The sequence below is a fragment of the Triticum urartu genome, chromosome 1A (assembly GCF_056163025.1).
Source record: "Triticum urartu cultivar PI428250 chromosome 1A, HENAU_Tu73, whole genome shotgun sequence".
NCBI lineage: Eukaryota > Viridiplantae > Streptophyta > Magnoliopsida > Poales > Poaceae > Triticum > Triticum urartu.
The window spans coordinates 203,722,035-203,747,636 of NC_141873.1; the positions used below are offsets into that span (position 1 = coordinate 203,722,035).

Here is a 25,602-nt window from a genome sequence, read left to right on the forward strand (position 1 = left end):
TGTGAGGCCACTTTTAACACTAACGACTTGATCTCTACCTCTATTGTGTCTTCTCATTTGGTGCTAGGTCCCTTATTTGATGACGCGCCGATTCTCGACGACTTCGTCCTACCTTTGGACACGATGATGGCCATGGTGGAATATGATGCACCCCCCACATGGTTCCATCACAATGATGATCTTGACCACCATTCGGTCTTACCCACCTCACCTGCACCACATGAGTGGAATGACAAAGGTAACATAGGTGAAGGTGATGCTCTTGTCCCACTAGTGGACTATCATGACATTGATTGCTTGCATGATGTTGATCAACCTATTTCCTTGCTTCATGCTAGTGTGACTTCCCCATGCGATGATTTACCCATTTGTGATGAGTATGGTGATTGCCATGTGGAGTCTATTAGTTGTGATGCCACGCTACATAGGATTTCTTGTGCTAATTCTCTCGGTCACATCACGTTTGCTAATCCCCTTGACTTGTCGTATGCTATGCATGAGATCAACCACATGTCATATTTGCAATCTCTTCATAGTGACTATGCATATGCTATAAAAATGAACCCAATTTGCACATATGGCATAGATGACAAGCCCACGGTTATCGGCATTTGTTTTTCTTGTGATGATATTGATATGCTTCCCTTGCATCATTTATCTCATATGCCATGCCATGACCACCTAGCTTCGGATATGCATTGTTTTGGGTGTTGCCCATTTTCTCCATATGATGTTTCCAATATTGCTCATGAGGAGACCACCATAGTTTCCTCATACATTTTAGGAGATTTTGATCACTCCCATACATTACAGGATCCTCATACTTATGTGCACAATATGCTTCCCATGAATAAACAAGCTATTTATGTGCCATATACTTGTATGTTCAATTTGCATCCCCATCATTTTATACACAATAACTATCCTTTCATGATGGATGACATGTTCTTATACCATGCATCAAATTTCTTTGAGCGATGCTTATCTTGTACTAACTCACACGTGCAAATACACATCATGATGGATGATGTGTACATTTACCACGCGCACAATTTCTTTGGTTTGTGTCTCTTTTGTGTAGGTACCCATGAATTCTTGTCAACCTCTCAATCCCACGAGTTGACAAAATGAGCTCTAGAGAGCAATGATGACTTGGGATCCCATGGATTGCCTTTCCCACCGCTCTCTTCAAGCGAAGTCTTCGCACATTTCTTCTACATGACCCTCACTTGGCTATGGGTTATTGTCCACTACATATTCTATGCCCATCTTGCCATGTTCACTTTGCATGATATGCTCATTCCCATGACTTTGCCATGCATTTGTGACCCATGGTTTGCATTACACATGATGATTGATTGTCATACTTGTATTTGTATTTGCATGCTTGGTGGAGATATTGCTTGCTATTGCTATGTTTGCTTTGTACCCCATGCCTATGATGATAATTTCATCTTGCTTTGTGTTCATGCTTGCGATATGTCATGTGCATTGCCTATGCCTATTATTTGCTCTCATGACATGATTGCCATGATTTACTCTAGTATGTTGCATCTTCGCACTACTAGCTTGCACGACTTGATTACTATGCTTGACTTGATTGCCTCACACATGATGAAAAATTGCTCTTTCTACTGTGTTGAGTGCCACACTATATTCACTACACCCCATGCACATTATGCTTGGATTGTCTTGCACTTGACCCATGTGTTTAGACACTTCATTTTACTTGGTGTTGTGAATGATTCATATGCCTACCATCGACCTTACATTGCGAAATTTGTGAATGCTTGCTATGAACTTGAGGTAGATGCTTCTTCTCTTGTCACACATATTTGCATCACTACCTCACATTCACATGCTTGTTTCCATGATGTCCTTCTTTGTGCTCAATTTATGTGCTTACATGCCATGTCACAATCCTTTGTCACACCATATGTTATGCTTGATGACAACACTTGTTGGGTGAATCACCTCTTGAATGCTTGGTTTTGCACTAACGCTAACCGCATTTGTTTTTCCAAGTGTTTGTTCTCCTTGCTCCTTTTGAAGGACTCACGAGACGGTGCGACATTGAAGAGTGCCCATTTCAAGCTTCAAGATGACGAGAACTTGGTGATCGACCACTACTACACGGCAATGCCATCTCTTTCCCATGGTGATTTGGATTTCGATCCGAGGTCGGATCTTTCCCAAGGGGGAGGGGATGATGCGGATCATGCTATGGACATCACCATGTCAAGACTTCATTCGGCAAGTGACACATGCGACATCTACTTCACATACATAAAGGTGAATCCTATCCTTTACACGTGCTCACTTGACCCCTTCGAGGATGGTATACTACTTGACCCTTCATCGTGCATGCATAGGTATTGTCGGAGCTTCACGGATGACGAGGAGGAGTGCAAGCGCCAAGGATCACCTACACCATCCGCGAGGGAAGCCTGGAAGAGAAGACGCAAGAAGAAGAGCTGTCGAAGAACCTCCAGCCACCGGACGACCGGTCGGGTCCGGACGTCCGGCGCCTGAAGATCCACCGGACGACCGGTGTCCCTGCACCCGAGCCAAACGAGTGGACGTCCGATGCCACCAGACGACCGGCGACCGGACGACCGGCAACCGGTCGATCGGTCTGGACCGGAAATCCGCTACACCAGCATCCGAGCCAGAACGAGCGGATGACCGGCCCCTTCCGGATGTCCGGCCGCCCACGAGCCACCGGACGACCGATCCCCAGCGGACGTCCGGTACCTGGCTATGTCCAGTTGCGGGCCGAGGCCCATGTACCCCTTCACTTCACCCCCATTTGCACTAAGACTATAAATAGACCTCTCCGTCCTCCTTTCTAGGGTTAGCGTTGCGATAACTCATTTGAGAGATAGATCTATGCTCATCGATTACGTATCTACTCCACGAGAGAGACCGCGTCCCCTCTACGGAGAAGATCCCCTTGGATTCAAGACCCCCTCTTGGGTGGCCCCATCAAGACCTCCTCACGGAGAAGAACCGGTTACCGTGTATCGTCCGTTGTTGACTTTGGATCTTGTATCTCTCTTTGTGTTTCAAGGATCTAGCACATGTGTATCGAATCTTGTTGGTTTGAGTGATTCTCTCGTGTTTTCCCTCATGAATCCCCCTCGTGTTCTTCGTGTTTCTCTTTGGGATCCGCTCCTTTCGTGAAAGATCGACCATCTAGGGTTTCACCCTACATCAGCCTGGCTCTTGTATTTATGTCCTATGTTCTCATTAATTCGGCTAGGGCATAAGGGGAGCACCTCTGTGATTGTTACTGCCAGGTCAGCCGGACGTGTACCTCAAACTGGGTGAAGCCGAAAGCTAGCATTCTTAAGGGAATATTCGGTCGGTGAACAAAAGATGATTTTGATTTATTTATTTTCCATATGTGCCCCAGATGTTTTTTCCTGCGTTTCCTCTCGCAGTCCGGACATGCATTTTAGGGCATGCGTACCCAGGGAAAGGAACCCTTAAGGGAACTATTCTCCCTGGAAGATGTTTCTTACTACCGATGTAATATAACATAACTAGTTGGGCACTTGTCTGTTCAAGCACTAATGACCCCTATGCCTGGTCTCCATGCATAACCCGGTTCTTATATAACTGAGCGGGTATTCAGATACACTTCGGACTATCGGGTCCCGAGGTTGAAGCGAAAAGGTCCGCCATGACAAATGATCTACAATCCGGCTAGAAGACATTATACATGTCATTTTAATTACATAGTCATGTAGACTGACTAAATTCCTCTTCTATACCATCCAACAGGCGGTCTAGCCTACAATCCTGTTGGGAATACTTTCCGGCTAATTCTACTTGCCCATAGACTAAGCTAATAGGGATCTCTTTCCCCTCGGGCCCCACAGGTCCGACCTCGGCCATGTGATTCTAGTCAGCTTTGGTATACCGCGTCTTCACCATGGCCCAGGCTTCCCTGGCACCCTGACGGTAGGCAGATATCTTCCATAATCGGAAGTGTCGCCGTGCTCCCTTAAGCTTCTCCACAAGCTCTCCAACGCCTTCTGGCAGGGAGACGGATGTCCACAAGGCCTGGGCAATACCTTGCATCACCTGCCGAACTTGTTCATGCAGTTCTGAGAGCTCGGATAGAATATCACCCGCAGACCCGGGCATCTCCTCCGCGGGACGACCCGTCAGCATACCTACAGACATAACTCTGTTAGCCGGCTTCTTCGCCGCCCCCTTTATTAAGGGTTTACTCAAGCACTTACTAAATATGCCCCGTCGAAGCCGCTTATTCTCCTTCTCGGAGTCCGCCAGCTGGGCTCGAACGTCTTTCAGTTCCACGCTCAGCTTAGTATTGGCGTCTTGGAGATTGTTTTTCTCCCGCCCAACCTCAGTCAGCACGCGTTCGCCAGCCTTTAGCTGTCGTACGGCGTGCTGCTCCTCCGGATTCTCTCCGGACTTATCTGCAACATCTATTATTAGATCTACAGCCATGCCGCACGCTATATGGTACCTATCATTCTTTGAAAGAAATGTTACCAGCTGGGGACTTTTTAGGTTCCTTCAATGCGGCAACAACGGCCCGAAGTTGGGTCTTGCATTCCTCCAGCTCCTGTGACAGTTGACTATTCTTCTCTGTAAGAACCTGCACAATAAGATGATCCTTAAATCAGTTCTGCTAACTGTTTCAAGTCTCAGGGGTTACTGATACATATAATCATCAGATTTTCTTACCCGTACATCCTTTACATACAGGTCCGTGGCTCTTGCTAGACTACTTTGAGCAGCACGGAGGTACGCCTCTCCAGAATTGAAGGCATCAAATGCCTCTGGTGAGAAGCAAGTGTCGCGGAGTACGGCCCGGCGACGCCTATGATTCATGGCGCTCTCCACTTCTGAATGTGTAGCGGATAGCCTATCCACATCCTCTGTAGGGGGACTATCCGGCATTCTCCCCATGTCAGCTTCCGCCTCCATGTCCGGTCCTAGAGCCCGACTGGTGGAAGCATTATCGGCAGCCTCGCTGGACATATTCCAACGAGTGTTTTTTCTGTTAAAGAAACATGGACGTCATTACATTTCAAGAAAGACGACAACCACGGAGCGGGGTTTCTATCATACCTCTGCGCCGGCGTCTCCGTCCTAACTGCCTTCCTTTTTGGCCTGCCCGGCCTCGGTGCCTTTTGTTGGCAAGTTGCTGTTGGTTCCGTCCCGAATGCCTTCCCTGTAAAATCACCATATGTATATGGTAGGTGAAGTGTCTAAAAGGGGATCCTAGTTTTTGGAGTTGGGATTTTTGGTTTTTCTTACATGCGACGCAGGAAGCAGTCCGGGATAGTCGGCCGTAATGGCCACCATGGCGTCATCACAACTTAATTGATAGAGCTGCCGGTCTATCAGCTCCACAAATATGACCGGATCTTCTTCGAGTCCGGCATTGAGAGCCCGTTCAGGGTCCTCTGGTTGTGGAGATGGGCTGCTGACCTCCCTTATGGCTTTTCGCAGTTCCTGCCGCAAAATGGCAAGGTGAGTACCTACGACAAAAAATGCGGGAAGAACGGGAGTAAGGAGATATAACTCACCCAGCTTGGGGGGTTGTACATGGAGAATCCATCCCGTGGCTTCATGCAGATGAACTCCTCTTCCTCTCCCTTGAACAATTCGGACAAAATTTTTGCTAAAGTGGCGGCGTCGTCCGGACCCTTATACCCGCAATGGGTGGCGTCATCTTCCCCGTTAAAACACCACAAGGGGTGCCCTCGATATTGAAATGTTGCACTCCCCGCATTATGCATATTGACATAACCTCGGTTACTGTCAATCCCGATTGAGCCAGCGCTTTAATACGGTTCATCAGGTAAAGGACTTCTCCGTTGTCTTCCTCCTGGGGGCTCCGTGGCCACCAACTTCGGCGTTTCTTCAGAGGAGCATTGCTGAACTCGGGAAGACCATGCCAAACAGGATCCGGAAGGGGGACGTTGATGTAGGGTAGAACCCTAATCTCCCAATCTTTCACGAAAGGAGTGGATCCCATGAAGAACACGAGGAACACGAGGGGGGAACGAGGGAAACACAAGGGGAACACAAGAGAATCACTCAACCAACAAGAACAAGTTACACATGCGCTAGATCCTCGAATACATAGAACGATACACGAATCCACGGACAACTAAGGACGATACAAAAGGGTAGCCGGTTCTTCTCCGTGAGGAGGTCTTGAATCCATGGGGGGATCTTCTCCGCGAGAAGTTCTTGAATCCAAGTAGATCTTCTCCGAAGAGGGGCCACGGTCTCTCTCGTGGAGTAGATCCGGATGGATGAGCGAAGCTCTATCTCTAAGTATGAGCTAAACCAATGCTAACCCTAGAAAGTTGTACGGGATAGAGTATATATATTCTAGGTGACGAAAGGTTACATGGGCCTCGGCCCAAGTGGCTGCGCGCAGGCAGGGCCGAAAGTTCCGGGCGCCGGAGGTTCCGCGGAGGGTCCGGCCTAACCAGAGAGTTGGCGCAGAGGAGATGTGCTGGCATCCGGGGGTTCATGTCATTGTCTTGCTCTATGAAGAGTGGGTTGGTAGAAGTACTTGGCCTATCCATCATTCCAAGACAAATGTGACTGGTAGAAAGAGAGGAGCGAGTACCAAATGTACCTTGACCGAAGTTGAAAGTGGATCGAGGATCACTCCAACATAGGACAAGGAAATAGCACAATTGTTACGAGTTCTTATCGGTTTCTCACACCTACACAAGTAAAAGCTTTTGGTGGAGCTTGGTTAGGATGGTGGCACAAAATTTGATGCAATTGTAAGTGAGCTTCAATAATGTTGGAAAAGATTCCCAAGATGCAATGTAACAAGTAGACCAAGCATATAAGGTACACGGAAACACACACGCAAAAAGATAAGTGGGGTTGTGCAACCAAGGGTGAGCCAAAATGTGGAATCCACAAAAATGCTCTTGTTGCACAACACTAGAGAGACGGTAGCACGATTGCACGATAGGCGCATACAAGAACTTGTGCACAACCTACTTAGCAAAAATGCAACGACTTCTATCCCAAATATTTTGAATGCAAGGTGTTGTTGATGTCGAACCGTACCTAGATAGCCGAAACACAAAAGGATACGGTACCGCAAGTCAAATTCTCAAACCTTAAAGTGGCAATTGTTTCGGAGAGCAAAACGGTCCAAAGATGGTGAGTTATGCGGAAGTGGTGGAGGTATGCGGAAGTATATATGGCATATGGTGAGCACCGGAACAAAAGTTGGTGGAATTTGGGCGGAGTTGTGGAAGTAGTGCGAACTTTCTGTCGAAGCCGGAAGTTCCGGGCAAGACGGAGGGTCCGGGGTCCGGAGGTTCCGGGGAAGGCCGGAAGGTCCGGGGGCCGGAATGTCCGGGCTGGACCGGAAGTTCCGGTGGTCGGGATTATGCCAAGAACAGAGACTTGGAGAACGTGGATTTTGGCGAAAAAACCTGGGGAGAAGCCCAAATCCGAAGGGGAAAAAGAAGAAATTGGAGGACAAGAAGGGTGGGGAGGCTAGATCTACGAGCCACACACAAAATTCATGGATCAAAACCAACAAAATCTCAACACACGAAAAAATCACAAAAAAAAAAATTTGGGGCTATTTTTGGTGGGGATTTTCGGATTAGGACGAAAAACAACAAAATTAGGCTAGAAACACAACGGGGAGGCTCCGAAATCGTGATCAACCTTGCTCTAGATACCAAGATGATGTAGGGTAGAACCCTAATCGCCCAATCTTTCACGAAAGGAGCAGATCCCGCGAAGAACACGAGGAACACGATGGGGGAACGAGGGAAACACAAGGGGAAACACAAGAGAATCACTCAACCAACAAGAACAAGTTACACATGCGCTAGATCCTCGATTACATAGAACGATACATGAATCCACGGACAACCAAGGACGATACAAAAGGGTAGCCGGTTCTTCTCCGTGAGGAGGTCTTGAATCCACGGGGGGATCTTCTCCGCGAGGAGGTCTTGAATCCAAGTGGATCTTCTCCGAAGTGGGGCCGCGGTCTCTCTCGTGGAGTAGATCCGGATGGATGAGCGAAGCTCTATCTCTACGTATGAGCTAAACCAAAGCTAACCCTAGAAAGTTTTACGAGATAGAGTATATATAGTCTAGGAGACGAAAGGGTACACAGGCCTCGGCCCAAGTGGCTGCGCGCAGGGAGGGCCGGAAGTTCCGGGCTAGGCCGGACGTTCCGGGCGCCGGAGGTTCCGGGGAGGGTCCGGCCTAACCAGAGAGTTGGTGCGGAGGAGATGTGCTGGCATCCGGGGCCGGAAGGTCCGGGCTGGCCGGAGGTTCTAGGCGCCGGAAGGTCCGGGACGGGGTCCGGGCTAACCCGAGAGTTGGCACGCCTGGGCTGGTCGAAGTCATCGGCGGCCGGAAGCTCCTGGTCGGGGGGCTAGAAGTTCCGGGCTCTGGTCGGAAGTTCCGGGCTGTCCAGAGTGTTGACGCCTATCTCTTCTTCTACAGTCCTCGGCCCCGAGTCTTGAGCGTTGTACCTGATGACACATAGTATCTCGGACTTAGGCAATAGCCATGTCTCACTTGAAGAGGGAGCAAACTCAAGTAGGAGTGATGTCACCTCGGATTGAATAGCACGTGCCCTAGGCCTTGTCATTGGTCCACTTGGAGCTTGGATAGTTGAGGTGCCGTCCAAGGGGATGGTCGTGGGATGCTCCGCATCATCTCCCCTCCCTTGGGGAAGATCCATCCTCGGATCGAGTTCTTCATCACCATGGAAGGGAGAGAGATCTTTGATGTTGAAGATGTCGCTCACGTTGTATTTGTCGCGCGGGAGGTCGATCTTGTAAGAATTGTCGTTGTCTCGTGCGAGCACCTTGAAGGGTCCATCTGCTCGAGGTCGAAGCTTAGACTTGCATTCTTGTGGAAAGCGCTCCTTGCAAAGGTGTAGCCACATGAGATCACCAATGTTGAAGACCATAGGTTGCTTGTTGACGTTGAGCTTGGTCGCAAGGCATTGTACTTGGCGCTCGATGGTGTTTCTTGTATCTTCATGCACCTTCTTGATATGGGTCGCTCTTGCACTTGCGTCCAAATTGATTCGCTCTTGGAGTGGTAGAGGTAGAATATCCAATGGTGACAAAGCGTTGTATCCGTAGACGACCTCGAAAGGGGACTTGCCGGTTGTTGAGTGTCTTGCTCGGTTGTAGGCGAACTCGGCGATGGGTAGACACTCCTCCCACTCCTTGATGTTCTTCTCGATGAGTACTCGAAGTAGAGCGGAGAGTGTGCGGTTTGTCACCTCCGTTTGGCCGTCGGTTTGAGGATGGTAAGCCGTGGAGAAGAGTAGCATGATTCTAAGCTTGGTGCATAGGGTCTTCCAAAAGTAGCTAAGGAACTTGACGTCGCGGTTCGAGACGATGGTTTTTGGCACACCATGGACACGCAAAATTTCCCAACAAAAGAGATTAGCAACATGTGAAGCATCGTCTATCTTGTGGCAAGGAACAAAATGTGCCATTTTTGAGAAACGGTCCACAACGACAAATATAGAATCTTTCCCATTTCGAGTTCTAGGCAAACCAAGGACAAAGTCCATGCTAATGTATTCCCAAGGTTGGTACGGAATAGGTAAAGGCATATAGACACCATGAGATTGAGCTTTGGACTTAGCTTTGCGACATGTAGAACACCGGTTGGTGAAACGATTGACATCCCGAAACATCTTAGGCCAAAAGTAGCTCTTCGAGAGCGTGGAGAACGTCTTGTCTTGTCCGAAGTGTCCCATTAAGCCTCCTCCATGAGATTCCTGCAAAAGCAACAAACGAAGCGAGGACTCGGGAATGCAAAGTTTGTTGGCTCTCATAAGGTAGCCATTTTTCATGTAATAGCGTTCCCAAGATGTATTCAAAAAACACTTAGCATAAGGAATGGCAAAAGTTGTATCATGCTCATATAAGTCTTTGATATGCTCGAAGCCAATGACATCTAACTCAAGTTGCGTGACGAGCATGCAAATGCGGGAAAGAGCATTCGCTACTATGTTTTCTTTCCCCTTGATGTACTTGATGACATAGGGAAAAGACTCAATAAATTCACTCCATTTAGCATGACGCTTGTTCAACTTAGTTTGTCCCTTAAGATACTTGAGAGTCTCATGATCGGTATGAATGATAAACTCATGGGGATGAAGGTAGTGTTCCCATTCATGCAAAACACGGACTAAAGCATATAGCTCTTTGTCATAGATGGGATAATTGAGTTGTGCTCCGGAAAGTTTCTCACTAAAGTTAGCTATGGGGCGCTTCTCTTGCGTTAACACACCTCCTATGCCATTACCACTAGCATCGCAATGAATTTCAAAAGGCTTGTCGAAGTTGGGTAAAGCAAGCACGGGAGCATGAGTAAGCAAATTCTTAAGCTCATTGAATGCAGTATCTTGGGATGGTCCCCAAATAAACGGCGCATTCTTCTTGCTCAAAGCATGCAACGGCGAAGCAATGGTGCTAAACTCCTTCAAAAAGCAACGATAGAAACCAGCAAGACCAAGAAAACTACGAACTTGATGCAAGTTGGTTGATTGCGGCGAAGTCTTAATAGCATTGATCTTGGACTCATCTACATGAACACCCTTAGAAGAGACCACAAAACCCAAGAAAATGAGCTTATCAACACCAAAAAGGCATTTATCCATATTAGCATAGAGACGCTCTTTCCTAAGAGTTTGCAAAATGGTGCGGACATGGGTGACATGCTCTTGGATAGATTTGCTAAACACAAGCATGTTATCGAAGTAAACCACAAGAAATATACCAATGTAAAGGCGAAATACATGATTCATAAGGCGCATAAAAGTGCCCGGTGCTTCCGAGAGACCCATAGGCATGACTAACCACTCATACAAACCAAACTTGGTTTTGAAGGCGGTTTTCCATTCATCACCCTCTTGTATGCGGATTTGATAGTAACCACTTTTAAGATCAATTTTAGAAAATATAGTGGCCCCGCTAAGCTCATCAAGCATATCATCTAGGCGTGGAATGGGGTACCTATAGCGAACGGTGATAGCATTGATAGGTCTACAATCGGAGCACATGCGAAAGGTACCGTCACGCTTTGGCACAAGAATGACCGGTACGGCACAAGGGCTCAAACTTTCACGCACATGTCCATGGTCTATGAGATGCTTTACTTGCCTTTGAATTTCTTTGGTTTCTTTGGGGTTGACGCGGTAGGGAGCTTTGTTTGGAAGTGGCGCTCCGGGGAGGAGGTTGATGCGGTGCTCAATGCCTCGAAGTGGAGGTAGTCCCAGAGGTAGCTCATCGGGGAAAACATCTTGAAATTCCTGCAAAAGAGAAGACAACACTAGAGGAAGAGTGTGAGAAGTGTTAGTTTGTGGTGCATTGTCCTTGCACACGAGGACGTAGTGTAGGACAATAGATGGGTTCTCACACACTTCTCTGATCTCACGTTTGGTGGCAAATAGAACTAGGTTCTTGTTTTCGCTCATCGTGGAGGCACTTGAATTTGGCTTGTGGCGCTCACTCTCTTTTTGGTGGCTCGCTCTCTCACTATGATCTCCACGATGGGTGGTATGCTTGTCGGCGATCATTTGACTTGGCGACATTGGACGGAGGACGTACTCCTTGCCCTTCATCTTGAAGATGTAGTGGTTCGTTCGGCCATTGTGGACGACTCCTCTATCGAATTGCCATGGCCGTCCAAGGAGAAGATGGCAAACGGTCATTGGGATGACATCGCATTCCAAGGTGTCTTCGTAGGCACCGATTTTGAAGGAGAGTTGTACTCGGTGCTCGACTTGGATAGTGCCGGAGTCACTAAGCGATTGCACTTTGTATGGATGTGGATGCTTCGTCTTGGGCAAATGGAGCTTGGAGCAAAGTTCTTCACTTGCAAGATTGTGACAACTCCCTCCATCGATGATGACCTTGACAGATCGTCCATTGATGCCGGCCTTGGTGTGGAATATGGTGCATCTTTGGTCTTCATCTTGGTGATGTTGGAGAGTCAAGACTTTGGAGACAACAAGTGCGGGGCTTGAGTCTTCATCACAAAAGACTTGTTCTTCTTCATTGTTCACTTGGCGGTGCATGGCGACTTGCTCAAGGGCTTCCATTTCTCCTTCGCTCATGGAATCATAAGTGCCATCGTCATTGAAGATCATGGTGCGCTTGTTGGTGCACTCATAGGACTTGTGGCCCCAGCCTCCGCAAGTGAAACACTTGAGGGAGCTCATCTTGACGACTCATCGGTAGGGGTTGATGATGACGAAGCTCTCGGCTTGAAGTTGCTTGTAGTAGGCGAAGCTTTCTTGGAAGTCGACTTGTCGATGTTGGAAGTAGACGGTCTTGTAGTCGGTGTTGGAGTCGTTGAAGCTTGGTTATTGGAGAAGCCGTAGGACTTGGATGAGAACTTGGCATACTTGAAATCATCTTGCACTTGGCGTTCCGCTTTGGTAGCTTGGTGCACGAGCTCGATGAGATTTTAGTATGGTCGGAAGTCAGCGATCTTCTTGATAGGATGATTGAGTCCATTCAAGAAACGTGCCATAGTTTGCTCATCATCTTCCGTCACATTGGCTCTTATCATTGCAATCTCCATCTCTTTGTAGTATTCTTCAACGCTCTTGGTTCCTTTCTTGAGTTGTAGGAGTTTCTTGAAGAGGTCGCGGTTGTAGTAGGTAGGCACAAAGCGTGCTCTCATGACATCCTTCATTTGTGCCCAAGTAGTGATGGGTGGATCACCTCTTGCCTCGCGGCGCTCAATGACTTGTTCCCACCAAATGAGGACGTAGTCTTGGAACTCAAGGGATGCCATCGCAATCTTCTTCTCTTCTTCATAATTGTGCAAACGGAAGATCTTGTCAACTTTCAATGCCCATGAAAGGTATTCTTCGGGATCGTTGCTTCCGTTGAACTTGGGCATGGTGAACTTGAGCTTGCCGTAGCGTTGCTCTTCCTTGTGTTGGGGTCAGGGATGATGACGCCCATGTTGAAGATGATTTTCCAACTCGTGGTGCTCTTGACGCGGAGGGTAGTCAACCTCGTGTTGCTCTTGTCGCGGAGGATTCCCATTGTTTTCATGCTCTTGATGAACTTGATGGTCTTGGCGAGCTTGTGGAGGAACGCGTCGAGCTCGAGGGGGCACTAGATGATGCATGCGAGCTTGAAATCGTCGCTCATGAATTTCTTCGCGAGTGCTTCCTCTTCTTCACGGGCTTGTCGGCCTCGGTCGGCAATGGCTCGACTCGCATCGCGTAGAGCTTATTGTGCCTCAAGTGCTTGAGCGTCATGGAGTTGTTGTGCTTGACATTGAGCCTCGGCATCGTGTGCATTTTGGTGGAGACGCGCGCATTCTTCCTCTTCATGTTGGCGTTGTTATTGTCGTTCGCGAGCCAGCACAAAGGCTTCTTCTGCTTGACGTCGTCGGGGCTCTTGAGAGTCAGTATCCCGAAGCGGATTGAGGTTTGCTTGACGGTCGGTGCGCACGGCTCGACGAAGAGTATTCGATGTCGGTGTACTTGAGTCGGCATGGCGACTTGAACGACTCCTTCTTGAAGTGGAAGAAGAGCGGTTGAGCAACAAAGCAGGAATCTCGTCCATCCTTGCGTCATTCTTTTGCTTGTGATCATCGAGCTTGTGGTCGAAGTAGTCCCTTGTATGTTGCTCAGAAAGTCGCAAGTCGGCGGCAAGGTTGTCGATACGTTCACTCATAGCTTGTTGCTCTTGATGCAAAGCACGTTGTGCACCAAAGAGGTGACTCTTGGTGACGAAAGAGTTCATGTCATCATCTTGCTCCATCAAGAGTGGGTTTGTAGAAATACTTGGCCTATCCATCATTCCAAGACAGATGTGAGTGGTAGAAAGAGAGGAGCGAGTACCAAATGTACCTTGACCGAAGTTGAAAGTGGATCGAGGATCACTCCAACATAGGACAAGGAAATAGCACAATTGTTACGAGTTCTTGTCGGTTTCTCACACCTACACAAGTAAAAGCTTTTCGTTGAGCTTGGTTAGGATGGTGGCACAAAATTTGATGCAATTGTAAGTGAGCTTCAATAATGTTGGAAAAGATTCGCAAGATGCAATGTAACAAGTAGACCAAGCATATAAGGTACACGGAAACACACATGCAAAAAGATAAGTGGGGTTGTGCAACCAAGGGTGAGCCAAAATGTGGAATCCACAAAAATGCTCTTGTTGCACAACACTAGAGAGACGCTAGCACGATTGTACGATAGGCGGATACAAGAACTTCTGCACAACCTACTTAGCAAAAATGCAACGACTTCTATCCCAAATATTTTGAATACAAGGTGTTGCTATGGTTCTTGCTTAAAAGCTTGGTTGGCTCTTTGATGTTTGAGCTCTTTTCTCATGCAATGCTTGAGGAACCAAGATAGCAAGTGAGTATGCGATGACAACTTTATGACACAATAGATGATACCAATATAGGCAACAATGATGTATGTATGCTATGGGAATATGATCACTAATGTGCACAAGTCTCGTTGCCGGCAATACTCAATGGCTAGTCTCGATGGGTAAGCAACACAAAGGAGTAAGGCTATGATGGCTATCAATGTAGTGGCAAGAGTGATATGTCCAATACCAAGATGAGGTTACCGGTCTTGCTTCCGGTATGGTGTCAAAATGGTGGCACGAATACCAAGTCGTAGTCAAGGTGGTCGTTGTTGATGACGCGTCCGTGGCGAAGATGAGCGGCGGTGATGTTGATGTCGAACCGTACCTAGATAGCCGAAACACAAAAGGATACGGTACCGCAACTCAAATTCTCAAACCTCAAAGTGGCAATTGTGTCGGATAGCAAAACGGTCCAAAGATGGTGAGTTATGCGGAAGTGGTGGAGGTATGCGGAAGTATATATGGCATATGGTGAGCACTGGAACAAAAGCTGGTGGAATTTGGGTGGAGTTGTGGAAGTAGTGTGAACTTTCTGTCGAAGCCGGAAGTTCCGGGAAAGACGGAGGGTCCGGGGTCCGGAGGTTCCGGGGAAGGCCGGAAGGTCCGGGGGCCGGAATGTCCGGGCTGGACCGGAAGTTCCGGTGGTCGGGATTCTGCCAAGAACAGAGACTTGGAGAACGTGGATTTGGGCGGAAAAACTTGGGGAAAAGCCCAAATCCGAAGGGGAAAAAGAAGAAATTGGAGGACAAGAAGGGTGGTGAGGCTAGATCTACGAGCCACACACAAAATTCACGGATCAAAACCAACAAAATCTCAACACACAAAAAAATCACAAAAAAAATTTGGGGCTATATTTGGTGGAGATTTTCGGATTAGGACGAAAAATAACAAAATTAGGCTAGAACCACAACGGGGAGGCTCCGAAATCGTGATCAACCTTGCTCTAGATACCAAGATGATGTAGGGTAGAACCCTAATCGCCCGATCTTTCATGAAAGGAGCAGATCCCGCAAAGAACACGAGGAACACGAGGGGGGAACGAGGGAAACACAAGGGGAAACACAAGAGAATCACTCAACCAACAAGAACAAGTTACACATGCGCTATATCCTTGAATACATAGAACGATACATGAATCCACAGACAACTAAGGACGATACAAAAGGGTAGCCGGTTCTTCTCCATGAGGAGGTCTTGAATCCACGGGGGGATCTTCTCCGCGAGGAGATCTTGAATCCAAGTGGATCTTCTCCGAAGAGGGGCCACGGTCTCTCTCGTGGAGTAGATCCGGATGGATGAGCAAAGCTCTATCTCTACGTATTAGCGAAACCAACGCTAACCCTAGAAAGTTTTACGGGATAGAGTATATATAGTATAGGAGACGAAAGGGTACACGGGCATCGGCCCAAGTGGCTGCGCGCAGGGAGGGCCGGAAGTTCCGGGCTAGGCCGGATGTTCCGGGCGCCGGAGGTTCCGGGGAGGGTCCGGCCTAACCAGAGAGTTGGCGCGGAGGAGATTTGCTGGCATCCGGGGGCTGGAAGGCCTGGGCTGGCTAGAGGTTCCGGGCGCCGGAAGGTCCGGGACGGGGTCCGGGCTAACCCGAGAGTTGGCACGCCTGGGCTGGTCGAAGTCATCGGCGGCCGGAAGCTCCGGGTCGGCCGGAAGGTCCTGGGGCCAGAAGTTCCGGGCTCTGGCCGGAAGTTCCGGGCTGTCCAGAGTGTTGACGCCTATCTCTTCTTCTACAGTCCTCGGCTCCGTGTCTTGAGCGTTGTACCTGATGACACATAGTATCTCGGACTTAGGCAGTAGCCATGTCTCACATGAAGAGGGAGAAAACTCAAGTAGGAGCGATGTCACCTCGAATTGAATAGCACGTGCCCTAGCCCTTGTCATTGGTCCACTTGGAGCTTGGATAGTTGAGGTGGCGTCCAAGGGGATGGTCGTGGGATGCTCCGCATCATCTCCCCTCCCTTGGGGAAGATCCGTCCTCGGATCGAGTTCTTCATCACCATGGAAGGGAGAGAGATCTTTGATGTTGAAGATGTCGCTCATGTTGTATTTGTCGCGCGGGAGGTCGATCTTGTAAGCATTGTCGTTGTATCGTGCGAGCACCTTGAAGGGTCCATCTGCTCGAGGTCGAAGCTTAGACTTGCGTTCTTGTGGAAAGCGCTCCTTGCGAAGGTGTAGCCACACGAGATCACCAATGTTGAAGACCATAGGTTGCTTGTTGACGTTGAGCTTGGTCACAAGGCGTTGTACTTGGCGCTCGATGGTGTTTCTTGTATCTTCATGCACCTTCTTGATATGGGTCGCTCTTGCACTTGCATCCAAATTGATTCGCTCTTGGAGTGGTAGAGGTAGAATATCCAATGGTGACAAAGGGTTGAATCCGTAGACGACCTCGAAAGGGACTTGCCGGTTGTTGACTGTCTTGCTCAATTGTAGGCGAACTCGGCGATGGGTACACACTCCTCCCACTCCTTGATGTTCTTCTTGATGAGTACTCGAAGTAGAGCGGACAGTGTGCGGTTTTTCACCTCCGTTTGGCCGTCGGTTTGAGGATGGTAAGCCGTGGAGAACAGTAGCTTGATTCCGAGCTTGGCGCATAGGGTCTTCCCAAAGTAGCTAAGGAACTTGACGTCGCGGTCCGAGACGATGGTTTTTGGCACACCATGGAGACGCAAAATTTCCCTACAAAAGAGATTAGCAACATGTGAAGCATCGTCTATCTTGTGGCAAGGAACAAAATATGCCATTTTTGAGAAACGGTCCACAATGACAAGTACAGAATCTTTCCCATTTCGAGTTCTCGGCAAACCAAGGACAAAGTCGATGCTAATGTCTTCCCAAGGTTGGTACGGAATAGGTAAAGGCATATAGAGACCATGAGATTGAGCTTTGGACTTAGCTTTGCGACATGTAGAACACCGGTTGGTGAAACGATTGACATCCCGAAACATCTTAGGCCAAAAGTAGCTCTTCGAGAGCGTGGAGAACGTCTTGTCTTGTCCGAAGTGTCCCATTAAGCCTCCTCCATGAGATTCCTGCAAAAGCAACAAACAAAGCGAGGACTCGGGAATGCAAAGTTTGTTAGCTCTCATAAGGTAGCCATTTTTCATGTAATAGCGTTCCCAAGACGTATTCAAAAAACACTTAGCATAAGGAATGGCAAAAGTTGTATCATGCTCATATAAGTCTTTGATATGCTCGAAGCGAATGACATCTAACTCAAGTTGCGTGACGAGCATGCAAATGCGGGAAAGAGCATTCGCTACTATGTTTTCTTTACCCTTGATGTACTTGATGACATAGGGAAAAGACTCAATAAATTCACTCCATTTAGCATGACGCTTGTTCAACTTAGTTTGTCCCTTAAGATACTTGAGAGTCTCATGATCGGTATGAATGATAAACTCATGGGGATGAAGGTAGTGTTCCCATTCATGCAAAACGCGGACTAAAGCATATAGCTCTTTGTCATAGATGGGATAATTGAGTTGCGCTCCGGAAAGTTTCTCACTAAAGTAAGCTATGGGGCGCTTCTCTTGCATTAACACACCTCCTATGCCATTACCACTAGCATCGCAATGAATTTCAAAAGGCTTGTCGAAGTTGGGTAAAGCAAGCACGGGAGCATGAGTAAGCAAATTCTTAAGCTCATTGAATGCGGTATCTTGGGATGGTCCCCAAATAAACGACACATTCTTCTTGCTCAAAGCATGCAAAGGCGAAGCAATGGTGCTGAAATCCTTCACAAAGCGACGATAGAAACCCGCAAGACCAAGAAAACTACGAACTTGATGCAAGTTGGTTGGTTGCGGCCAAGTCTTAATAGCATTGATCTTGGACTCATCTACATGAACACCCTTAGAAGAGACCACAAAACCCAAGAAAACGAGCTTATCAACACCAAAAAGGCATTTCTCCATATTAGCATAGAGACACTCTTTCCTAAGAGTTTCCAAAATGGTGCGGACATGGGTGACATGCTCTTGGATAGATTTTCTAAACACAAGAATGTCATCAAAGTAAACCACAAGAAATATACCAATGTAAGGGCGAAAGACATGATTCATAAGGCGCATAAAAGTGCCCGGTGCTTCCGAGAGACCCATAGGCATGACTAACCACTCATACAAACCAAACTTGGTTTTGAAGGCGGTTTTCCGTTCATCACCCTCTTGTATGCGGATTTGATAGTAACCACTTTTAAGATCAATTTTAGAAAATATAGTGGCACCGCTAAGCTCATCAAGCATATCATCTAGGCGCGGAATGGGATACCTATAACGAACGGTGAAAGCATTGATAGGTCTACAATCGGAGCACATGCGAAAGGTACCGTCACGTTTTGGCACAAGAATGACCGGTACGGCACAAGGGCTCAAACTTTCACGCACATGTCCATGGTCTATGAGATGCTTTACTTGCCTTTGAATTTCTTTGGTTTCTTCGGGGTTGATGCGGTAGGGAGCTGTGTTTGGAAGTGGCGCTCCGGGGATGAGGTCGATGCGGTGCTCAATGCCTCGAAGTGGAGGTGGTCCTGGAGGTAGCTCATCGGGGAAAACATCTTGAAATTCCTGCAAAAGAGAAGACAACACTAGAGGAAGAGTGTGAGAAGTGTTAGTTTGTGGTGCATTGTCCTTGCACACGAGGACATAGTGTGGCACACTAGATGGGTTCTCACACACTTCTCTCATCTCACGTTTGGTGGAAAATAGAACTAGGTTCTTGTTTTCGCTCATCGTGGAGGCACTCGAATTTGGCTTGTGGCGCTCACTCTCTTTTTGGTGGCTCGCTCTCTCACTATGATCTCCACGATGGGTGGTATGCTTGTCGGAGATCACTTGACTTGGCGACATTGGACGGAGGACGTACTCCTTGCCCTTCATCTTGAAGATGTAGTGGTTCGTTCGGTCGTTGTGGACGACTCCTCTATCGAATTGCCATGGCCGTCCGAGGATAAGATGGCAAAGTCATTGGGATGACGTCGCATTCCAAGGTGTCTTCGTAGGCGCCGATTTTGAAGGAGACTTGTACTCGGTGCTCGACTTGGATAGTGCCAGAGTCACTAAGCCATTGCACTTTGTATGGATGTGGATGCTTCGTCTTGGGCAAACGGAGCTTGGAGCAAAGTTCTTCACTTGCAAGATTGTGACAACTCCCTCCATCGAAGATGACCTTGACGAATCGTCCATTGATGCCGGCCTTGGTGTGGAATATGGTGCATCTTTGGTCTTCATCTTGGTGATGTTGGAGAGTCAAGACTTTGGAGACAACAAGTGCGGGGCTTGAGTCTTCATCACAAAAGACTTGTTCTTCTTCATTGTTCACTTGGCGGTGCATGGCGACTTGCTCAAGGGCTTCCATTTCTCCTCCGCTCATGGAATCATAAGTGCCATCGTCGTTGAAGATCATGGTGCGCTTGTTGGTGCACTCATAGGACTTGTGGCCTCGTCCTCCGGAAGTGAAACACTTGAGGGAGCTCGTCTTGACGGTCTCATCGGTAGGGGTTGATGATGATGAAGCTCTCGGCTTGAAGTTGCTTGTAGTAGGCATAGCTTTCTTGGAAGTCGACTTGTCGATGTTGGATGTAGACGGTCTTGTAGTCGGTGTTGGAGTCATTGAAGCTTTGTTATTGGAGAAGCCGTAGGACTTGGATGAGAACTTGGCATACTTGAAATCATCTTGCACTTGGCGTTCCGCTTTGGTAGCTTGGTGTACGAGCTCGATGAGATTTGAGTATGGTAGGAAGTCGGTGATCTTCTCGATAGGATGATTGAGTCCATTCAAGAAACGTGCCATAGTTTTGTCATCATCTTCCATCAAATTGGCGCTTATCATTGCAATCTCCATCTCTTTGTAGTATTCTTCAACGCTCTTGGTTCCTTGCTTGAGTTGTTGGAGTTTCTTGAAGAGGTCGCGGTTGTAGTAGTTAGGCACGAAGCGTGCTCTCATGACATCCTTCATTTGTGCCCAAGTAGTGATGGGTGGATCACCTCTTTCCTCGCGGCGCTCAATGACTTGTTCCCACCAAATGAGGACGTAGTCTTGGAACTCAAGGGATGCCATCGCGATCTTCTTCTCTTCTTCATAATTGTGCAAATGAAAGATCTTGTCAACTTTCAATGCCCATGAAAGGTATTCTTCGGGATCGTTGCTTCCGTTGAACTTGGGCATGGTGAACTTGAGCTTGCCGTAGCGTTGCTCTTCCTTGTGTTGGGGTCAGGGATGATGACGCCCATGTTGAAGATGATTGTCCAACTCGTGGTGCTCTTGATGCGTAGGGTAGTCAACCTCGTGTTGCTCTTGTCGCGGAGGATTCCCTTTGTTTTCATGCTCTTGATGAACTTGATGGTCTTGGCGAGCTTTTGGAGGAACGCGTCGAGCTCGAGGGGGCACTAGATGATGCATGCGAGCTTGAAATCGTCGCTCGTGAATTTCTTCGCGATATGCTTCCTCTTCTTCACGGGCTTGTCGGCCTTGGTCGGCAACGGCTCGAATCGCATCGCGTAGAGCTTGTTGCGCCTCAAGTTCTTGAGCATCACGGAGTTGTTGTGCTTGACGTTGAGCCTCGGCATCGTGTGCATTTTGGTGTAGATGCGCGCGTTCTTCCTCTTCATGTTGGCGTTGTTGTCGTTGCCAGCGCAAAGGCTTCTTGTTCTTGACGTCGTCGACGCTCTTGAGAGTCGGTATCCCGAAGCGGATTGAGGTTTGCTTGACGGTCGGTGCGCGTGGCTCGACGAAGAGTGTTCGATGTCGGTGTACTTGAGTCGGAATGGCGACTTGAAGGACTCCTTCTTGAAGTGGAAGAAGAGTGATTGAGCAACAAAGCGCGATTCTCGTCCATCCTTGTGTCATTCTCTTGCTTGTGATTGTCGAGCTTGTGGTCGAAGTAGTCCCTTGTACGTTTCTCGGAAAGTCGCAAGTCGGCGGCAAGGTTGTCGATGCGTTCACTCATAGCTTGTTGCTCTTGATGCAAAGCACGTTGTGCACCAAAGAGGTGACTCTTGGTAGAAGTACTTGGCCTATCCATAATTCAAAGACAAATGTGAGTGGTAGAAAGAGAGGAACGAGTACCAAATGTACCTTGACCGAAGTTGAAAGTGGATCGAGGATCACTCCAATGTAGGACAAGGAAATAGCACAATTGGTATGAGTTCTTGTCGGTTTCTCACACCTACACAAGTAAAAGCTTTTGGTGGAGCTTGGTTAGGATGGTGGCACGAAATTTGATGCAATTGTAAGTGAGATTCAATAATGTTGGAAAAGATTCACAAGATGCAATGTAACAAGTAGACCAAGCATATAAGGTACACGGAAACACACATGCAAAAAGATAAGTGGGGTTGTGCAACCAAGGGTGAGCCAAAATGTGGAATCCACAAAAATGCTCTTGTTGCACAACACTAGAGAGGCGCTAGCATGATTGCACGATAGGCGGATACAAGAACTTGTGCACAACCTACTTAGCAAAAATGCAACGACTTATATCCCAAATATTTTGAATGCAAGGTGTTGCTATGGTTCTTGCTTAAAAGCTCATTGCTTATCTTTCCTCATTGCTTAAAAGCTTGGTTGGCTCTTTGATGTTTGAGCTCTTTTCTCATGCAATGCTTGACGAACCAAGATAGCAAGTGAGTATGCGATGACAACTTTGTGACACAAGAGATGATACCAATATAGGCAACAATGATGTATGTATGCTATGGGAAGTATGATCACTAATGTGCACAAGTCTCGTTGCCGGCAATACTCAATGGCTAGACTCAATGTGTATTGAACGCAAAGGAGTAAGGCTATGATGGCTATCATTGTAGTGGCAAGAGTGATATGTCCAATACCAAGATGAGGTTACTGGTCTTGCTTCCGGTATGGTGTCAAAATGGTGGCATGAATACCAAGTCGTAGTTGAGGTGGTCATTGTTGATGACGCGTCCGTGGCGAAGATGAGCGGCGGTGATGTTGATGTCGAACCGTACCTAGATAGCCGAAACACAAAAGGATACGGTACTGCACCTCAAATTCTCAAACCTCAAAGTGGCAATTGTGTCGGAGAGCAAAACAGTCCAAAGATGGTGAGTTATGCGGAAGTGGTGGAGGTAGGCAGAAGTATATATGGTATATGGTGATTACCGGAACAAAAGTTGGTGGAATTTGGGCGGAGTTGTGGAAGTAGTGCGAACTTTCTGCCGAAGCCGGAAGTTCCGGGCAAGACGGAGGGTCCGGGCTCCGGAGGTTCCGAGGAAGGCCGGAAGGTCCGGGGGCCGGAATGTTCGGGCTGGACCGGAAGTTCCGGTGGTCGGGATTCTGCCAAGAATAGAGACTTGGAGAACGTGGATTTGGGCAGAAAAACTTGGGGAAAAGCCCAAATCCAAAGGGGAAAAAGAAGAGATTGGTGGACAAGAAGAGTGGGGAGGCTAGATCTACGAGCCACACACAAAATTCACGGATCAAAACCAACAAAATCTCAACACACGAACAAATCACAAAAAAAATTGGGGCTATTTTTGGTGGGGATTTTCGGATTAGGATGAAAAACAACAAAATTAGGCTAGAAACACAATGGGGAGGCTCTGAAATCATGATCAACCTTGCTCTAGATACCAAGATGATGTAGGGTAGAACCCTAATCGCCCGATCTTTCACGAAAGGAGCAGATCCCGCGAAGAACACGAGGAACACGAGTGGGGAACGAGGGAAACACAAGGGGAAACACAAGAGAATCACTCAACCAACAAGAACAAGTTACACATGCGCTAGATCCTCGAATACATAGAACGATACACGAATCCACGGAAAACTAAGGACGATACAAAAGGGTAGCTGGTTCTTCTCCCTGAGGAGGTCTTGAATCCACGGGGGGATCTTCTCCGCGAGGAGGTGATGGGGACATTGATACCATTGTTACATCCACATCCCCTACTGTTACATATACTGGACCAATTACTAGAGCTCGCGCACGCCAATTAAATTACCAGGTACTTTCATTTCTTGGTAATGATTCTAATGTTCATGAGAATATGATGCTGCCTAAATTGGATACATTTGTTTTGCTTACAAATGAAGGGCCTAGCTTGGAGAAGGATGAACATTGGAGCAAGAATACGCATGGAGTTGATGGCATGCGCAAGGGGATCAAGAACAGAGTTACAAGTGATGATTTCAGGACTTTGAAGCCACCAGAAGGATTGCATGAAGCCTTGGACGAAATATACAAGATGCCACTTCATAATATTCGTCCATAGGCTATTCTAGGTGCTGCGTCACCTTATTATTAGGCCAGGCCCATGTAATTTCGAAATACTTAATTATAGGCTATTTTTAGAGTCCGTATGTGTGGGGAAACAAGAGTTAGGGTTGGTTTCAGACCCCACCCTCAAGGGCCACGAAATTCCCCCCCCCTCTTCCTCCATATATACATCCCTTAGGGTGTCATTTAGACTTTGGGTTTTGTTTAGATTAAAAGTTCGCCATAGCTGCAACTTCTCATACTTTGTTTGTGTCCAACGACCAGACCAAGACATCACAGAACCTCACCTTGATCAATAAAGCTTTCATCTTATATTCTCAATATCCAGATTGCAATCTCAGTTTCTTGCTTGTTCTTCGTTTGCTTGCAGGAAACAGACCCTCGTGGTCAGGTTGATCGTGCTCCGGCGTGGTCAATAACCCCTTGGAAGTTGGTTTAGCGATTGTTAAGGCGCGACGTCTCGCATGTCCGTAGTCGGATCGTCAAGGTCGACTCCCCCAGAAACGATAGCCACCATCTCATCGAAACATCGGGACACCTTTGCCTCTATCAGGAGGTCTTGAATGCAAGTGGATCTTCTCCGAAGAGGGGCCGCGGTCTCTCTCGTGGAGTAGATCCGGATGGATGAGCGAAGCTCTATCTCTACGTATGAGCTAAACCAACGCTAACCCTAGAAAGTTGTACGGGATAGAGTATATATAGTCTAGGTGACGAAAGGGTACATGGGCCTCGGCCCAAGTGGCTGCGCGCAGGCAGGGCCGGAACTTCCGGGCTAGGCCGGAAGTTCCGGGCGCCGGAGGTTCCAGGGAGGGTCCGAGTTGGCGCGGAGGAGATGTGCTGGCATCCGGGGGCCGGAAGGTCCGGGCCGGCCAGAGGTTCCGGGCGCCGGAAGGTCCGGGACGTGGTCCGGGCTAACCCAAGAGTTGGCACGCCTGGGCTGGTCGAAGTCATCGGCGGCCGGAAGCTCCGGTCGGCCGGAAGCTCCAGGGGCTAGAACTTCCGGGCTCTGGTTGGAAGTTCCGGGCTGTCCAGAGTGTTGACGCCTGTGTCTTCTTCTACAGTCCTCGGCTCCGAGTCTTGAGCGTTGTACCTGATGACACATAGTATCTCGGACTTAGGCAATAGCCATATCTCACTTGAAGAAGGAGAAAACTCAAGTAGGAGTGATGTCACCTCGGATTGAATAGCACGTGCCCTAGCCCTTGTCATTGGTCCACTTGGAGCTTGGATAGTTGAGGTGGCGTCCATGGGGATGGTCGTGGGATGCTCCGCATCAGACATCCTCCATATAAAACCATTCCGAAGGCCAGTCTTCGGACGTCTTCTTCGGAGTATCGGATAGGTATCCGGTTTCGGCGATGTGCCATATTTTGGCTCCGCCCACGGCGATGTGCGAGGGACGAGGCAAAATAACCTTTTCCAGAGCTCGAAATGAGCCTCGCAGCCCAGGAATAACTCACAGAGGGCAACATAGCCGGCGATGTGTAAAATGGAAGCAGGGGTGAAATTATGCAGTTGGAGGCCGTAAAACTCCAGGAGCCCGTGGAGGAACGGATGAATCGGAAATCCGAGTCCCCTCAATAAATAAGGGACAAGGCATACCCGCTCCCCCATAGAGGGGCTTGGGAAGCTCTCCGCTTGCTCCCCGCCATTGTAGGTGGCGAGCCTGGCTTGGACGGGCACCATATACGCCGGAGGGAGAAATCCCTTGGTCTGCAGTTCGACTAATCGACTGTGTGGGACTGAACACCTCTCCCAATCACCGGGCTTAGGGCTACGGGGCGGGAGGAGGTGCTGCGGAGGTCGGCCATGCTGGAGTGGATTTTTCCAAAGCACACTCCGATGGATTCTCGCTGGGGGAGGATGGTATGGATTGGATCTAAGAATCCCCATCCCTTTAATAGACAATTTATTTATCTG

At 48.2% G+C, this 25,602-nt stretch overlaps 1 protein-coding gene across 1 annotated transcript in view; it reads right to left on the reverse strand.

The window, feature by feature from the left end:
• Positions 1 to 15,872: 15,872 nt before the first annotated feature.
• The window catches only part of LOC147990596 (uncharacterized), a 62,345-nt gene continuing 52,615 nt past the window's right edge, over positions 15,873 to 25,602 (reverse strand). The window contains exon 4 of the mRNA XM_087538309.1: positions 15,873 to 16,203. Coding sequence (XP_087394435.1) covers positions 15,873 to 16,203 — 331 coding nt within the window. The remainder of the gene's footprint in view (positions 16,204 to 25,602) is intronic.